The sequence below is a fragment of the Buceros rhinoceros genome, unplaced genomic scaffold (genome assembly GCF_000710305.1).
Source record: "Buceros rhinoceros silvestris isolate BGI_N320 unplaced genomic scaffold, ASM71030v1 scaffold17239, whole genome shotgun sequence".
Taxonomy (NCBI): domain Eukaryota; kingdom Metazoa; phylum Chordata; class Aves; order Bucerotiformes; family Bucerotidae; genus Buceros; species Buceros rhinoceros.
Genome location: NW_010432268.1, coordinates 4,318 through 9,836, shown reverse-complemented (window position 1 = coordinate 9,836; position 5,519 = coordinate 4,318). Strand labels below are relative to the sequence as shown.

The following is a 5,519-nucleotide window of genomic DNA, read 5'->3' as shown; positions in this document are numbered from 1 at the left end:
TTTTTCTTTAACATAACCACTCCTCCCGTCTAAAAATGGAAGCTTGCTAGCGTCAGTGTCTCCAGAATTAAGTATGCAGAATGTAGTCATGTTAGTGCAAACCAAGAGGAGTTAAGGAGAAGATAATGAGACTAAGGACACTGCAATGGATGAGAAAGCAGTGAAAAAAACATCCTACAAGATTGGAGAAACAGACAACACAGTTAACTTACCTGCAGCTTTCCTTTACTGATTTTAACTGGTTTTCCTTCTTCAACCAAGAGATTGTTTTTGTTCACAATCCTTGGTGGCCACTGATGACTTTCCAAATATATGCGAACATGCACTCCAGCATCCAGATGGACATCTCTAGCACAGATCGTAAAGTTAAATGTGTCAATAAGGTTGTTGCTGTCATCATGCCTATAGGTCACATAGCCCTTTACCAGATCCAGTTGTGTAAAGGAATCCATTGACAGATTATTTACATATATTCTTCCATATTTTGGGAAAGACAGTATCTCATATGTAAGCTCATGATCATTTCTGACGTCTTGGTTTGTAATAGCACTTAGGTTAGCTGTTGTAACAGTTTCCTCTTTGCCTTTTTGAACCAACAAGCCTGTATTATTTGCCAACCTAACGTAAGGATCAGTGGCACTAACTTCTAGAAGCAAAGAGGTATAGTGTTTCCCATCTGTCACGAAGAGTACAAAACGCCCAAAATCTGCACCATGGTGTATAAACAGGACTTGCTTTTGCTCCAGATCTGCTTGTTTGAATTGGTAGAGTCTGTGCAAAGTATCATTTGTTAGCACCAAGTCTCCATTGGAAATGCCACGTCTAGTATACAGCAACTGCCCATCATCAAAATCAGAATCAGGATCATGATAGCAAAGATCTGACAAAGTTAATAATCGCTGCCCATTTCTCACTATGTTAAATACTTTATCAATTACACGTACTGGTTTCTCATCATTCTTCAGCTGGACAGAAATGTTGAATCTAATTTCTACTGACAAAGGTTCTACTTCTGGATCAAAGTTTGCTCCCTTTCTTTCTTCACTGGAAGCTCTGACAAGAAAATCATCAGACACTGTCTCAGAATCGTCATGCACATACAAAAGGCGTTTATCAGTTATATCTTTGTTAGTGAAAGTGGTGATATTGTCACTACTCTTGAATGAGCCTGAAAAATTAGTAAGTTTTAATTTCCCATGCCTAGGAAACTGTATAACCTTATATTGGAAAGTTTTATTATCTGGTGTTTGCACAAACAATTCTGTGCTTGTAATTAACTCTTCTTCACCTTCAATAACAGTAAGGCCACTGTTAGTCAAAACAATGTTTTTGAAATCCGATTTGATGTAGACTTCGAAGTCGTACAAATTTGATTCCAGGTACTTTGTAGAAATGAGGAATTTAAATGAATCATGGTTGTCCTCATGGTATCTGCTGATCAATTCATATGCCACTTTTTCATCGCTAATATCTTTCTGGCTAAAGACTGAATCTTTTTTCAAAGGCTGGTCATTAAGCAGTATCTGTCCACTCTTTGGTAGGGACAGCAATTTAAAATGAAGCTCATCTTCAGGTATTTCTAGATCCAGAATCACAGCAAAAAGATTATCTGAATTCAAGTACTTCTTTTTTGATTTTTCAATTTCTAGAGGAGCGTGTTTCAATAAACTGTATCTTAACCACTTCACTTTGATTGGAAATGTGTGCTCTTCACCAATTCTGTTTCCTATGCTAACTTTGAATTTAAATTGGTCAGTAACATTTTCCATCTGAATTTCTTTAGAAGTGCTACAGTATCTCACACGGCTGCGCTCAAGAGAGAGTTGAGAAAAATAATTGACTTGCTTCCATTCCCCCCTTGAACGCTGCCTTTGGACTTCCCCAAACTGTGGTGGCTCTGTGATCTTGTACCATATCTCCAGCTCGGGGAGGCTGCCATTTGTTTCAACCGCCAGATGCCTCGGTACAATCAGAGCTGTAGCACCTTGGAGTAGCTTTATCCCTGAGTTGTTGACAACTCTGTAATCCAAAGGAACTGCCATGACACGTAACACAACGGTGTTGCTCACCTTCTCACCATCACTTGCCCTCAGAACAATCCTTGAGTTCCTGATGCCTGTGTGGACAAAGAAAATAGTGCCTTCTCTTAAGTCCTTATTAGAAAAAGTAGTGATAGCTTTTCCAGGATGCTTTGAATTTTCTAAAAATCCTGCATCTGCATTCAGATTTCCAAGCACTGAAAGTCGGAGACCCACAGGATCTGTATCCTTATCTAGAACTTTTATCAGATCACTAGTCAAACGTTTCTTTGAGTTCTCTAAGAGAAGAAGCAAGTTTCCCTCAGGAAGTGTGATCTCAGGGGCATCATTTACAGGAGTGACAGTAATGCTAAACATATGTTGTTCATTTCCTTGCATAATTTTCTCATTGTTCATAGAAACAGAGAAATTAAAATAATCACAGGTGTCCTCAGAGCCATCATGGACATAAAGAATTCTCCCTTGCCACACATCCTGCATAGTAAACGTATTCACCTCCTGTGTTGGTTCAACATCTAATTTCAAGTCTCCATGAGAGGGTGGTTCCTTTATTTCAAAAACAATTTGTGATTGATGAATCCCTAATTTCTGAAAGTCTAAGTTGAATTTGATGTGTTTAGATTCAAGTGAAGCTTGTCCGCCCTCTAGCACATTCAAGTTACTTAGAATCAAAAGGTGGCTTTTGTCTTCCTTGCCCAGAGAGACAGAGCTTTCAGGGGAAATGGGAAACGTTGGGCCTGCTTTCACAGCTGGGTTCCTCACAGCTGTCTCTAAAGACAGATTTGCATTAAAAGCACTCTCTGTTTCACATCCAGCTGAAATGTCCTTTGTTACCAGAACATTCTTCAGTGATTTCTTCTCTGAATTGACTTTCAGGTCTCTTAAGCAACCTTTGAAGGACCCTCCTCTAGCATGCTTCCCAGACACTGAGATTAGGTCTAACTTAATCACTTCTGATCGTGTGCTGTCATCTACACCACCTACAAAGAGAGACCCCCTCAGAAGTGGCAGCTTACTGTGGGTTGGCAATGATTTTTTCACAGTTTCTTGATCCAATGTCAGCTGCAAATACTCCGAAGTAAATTTCAGTTTGATGTAGTGCCAATGATTATCATTGACTGACTGACGAGAGGAAAGCTGGGTTCTACTTTTATGTTTTCCAACATAGGCTTTAATTAATCCATCTTCCATTTCCATTGCAATGAAATCTCCCGCTTGCCCAGGATGGTAAAGCAGCAAGCCACGTGCAGTTGAGGTTTGCAAAGTATACTCCAAGATTCCCTCACCATCAACAATATTCCATGATGGGAAAGAAATGTAGGATCTGGTACTGAAGAAACTAATGGGATCATCTTCACCTGCAAAGAATTCATCACTGCATCCCACTAAAACTTCATGGACATTTTTAAAGCCAGGAGAAGGTCTCAGAGGCATCAGAATGTCTAGCTGATTGAACAACACATCATCAATACATCCTCGGAAATTTGGTAGTGCTCCAAAAAGGTAGGGAACATCAAGTTTACCAGTACCACCTATGTAGACTCCATAATCATTATTTAATTCATAGAGAATTCCAGGCATTTTTGCACTAGTTCTATCATGTTCATCGATTACCAGTGTGACATTGTTCTGTTCGTGATGTAGTTCAACCAGGTGCCAAGCTAAATCATTCAGCTGAGATCTTTGCTGAGAATGCAGTACTCGTTCCCCCATGCCAAAGTTAATTCTCAACTGCAAGAGACAAAACTTTAACTATCAAAATCCAAAGTGGTATTTTTCAAAATCATATATTAATACATAGTTAATACATTAATTTTCATATATGTTCAGATTAAGCACGTAATTGGAAAAATAAAACCCTACTAAAATTCTAGCGCAGGTTTACTTGCCATCACAAATATGACTTGAGTAATTGCAGAAGAGGGAACGGACTCACCTGCAGTTCTGATAGAACCACGACTCCTGAGAACCCAAGTGACAATCATCCTCCAAGAACTTATGTTGCAGAAAAACTATTATTTGGATCCAAACATTTTCTATGATCTGAAATTTTGCATTTTCTGAAACTCAAGCTTTGAACACAATTATCTTGATTTTAAGATCTAGAGATCTCAAAGGCTTTTAGAGGCCAATTTTAATAACTATCATTGTAAGAAATAAAAGACATATTTTGAAATTATCAATTTTATTACGTGATTTTCCCATATACTTTTTTAAACATAAACTTTGACAATTATTATACATAACAGCTTCAAAAAAACAGTAAACAATACAGGCTACACCTCTCTTTTTAGCTATAGTTATAAATCATACCTGCAAAATTCCTGAGTGTAGCTCCATTACACAATAATTCTTCTTCCCAGCTGCAAGAAAAAGCAGTCCATGTGGCTTGCTGGTTCGAAACCGCAACCGTACAGATGTCTGAGAGGATGATTCTGCCATGTTCAATTCCACAAAGCTATTACCATAAAATGATACTGAAAGGAAAACAAACAGGAGATCTAGTTGCACTCACACAACATCTTTTTCTTATCTACAGCTAAACACATTAAAAAACCTTGTATTAATTCTCTGTATACTTATTTACATGCAGATAGAGCTCAGATGTGAAATTCACTTGTCCAAGCAACTGGATAAGAGCCCAGTGATCATACCAGTACGGACAAGCAGTGAATATAGCCCAGTATTCTACCTCCAACAGTGGTGACATAAAAGAAGGGAATCATAAGAATGGTGCAATCACATTTAATACTTCCCTTCAAATACTCTTCCAATTATTTGTCATTTGTTTCAGGTGTTTTCCTGAGCTTGCCACAGTCGGCCAATTTTGGAACTGCCAGAAGATTTCTCTCTGAAGTAATACTCTAGTTTTCCTTTGGAAACATCTTCATCTACAACACATTCTTACAAATCTGTTAGAGACATCCTCTGTCACCTCTGATGAGAAGACCCACAGGCCTCCTGCCCTCTGCATGATTCTTTCACATGTTCTCAACCATCTCTTTTTCTGGGCTGAACCTGTATGCAGCCTCCAACCACCCCTGCTGCCCTGCTGGCCAGTCACTCAGTTCTGTATAGGTTTCCTTCACTCTCTTCTTCCCTCTTTTCTGTCTTGAAGAACAGTAACACCAGCAAGCTTTCTCATTTGACCACTCACTGCCTTCACCATCCCTGTTATTACTAAACTGAACAGCACAGATCCCAAGACCAAATCCTCAAAAAGTCTGCTAGTAACTTCTCGGAGAGGAGGGGAGGGGAGAGGAGGGGAGAGCCCAAAAAACCAAACACCAATCATTTACTTATCTTCCTAACTTTAAATCCTGCATTTCTATCCAATGGCTGCTCAAAAGGGTCTGATGTCAAACTTTACTAAAAGCCTTTATGGAGTTTAAACCTTAGCCACTTTTCCTGCTCCCATCAAGAAAACTCCATCAGGTTTGTAAAGCAGAACTTATCTTTAAAGAAATCCTCCTCACTCTT

General features: G+C 39.0%; 1 protein-coding gene across 1 annotated transcript; it reads right to left on the bottom strand.

Annotated features, from left to right (window-relative positions):
• Positions 1-212: 212 nt before the first annotated feature.
• On the bottom strand, positions 213-4,540 carry LOC104500114 (chondroitin sulfate proteoglycan 4-like; the record flags this gene model as incomplete). The annotated part of the gene is made up of 2 exons (XM_010143717.1): positions 213-3,770; positions 4,353-4,540. Coding segments are annotated over 2 exons (3,746 nt in total), but the record flags the coding sequence as incomplete, so codon positions are not given.
• Between the last annotated feature and the right edge of the window lie 979 nt (positions 4,541-5,519).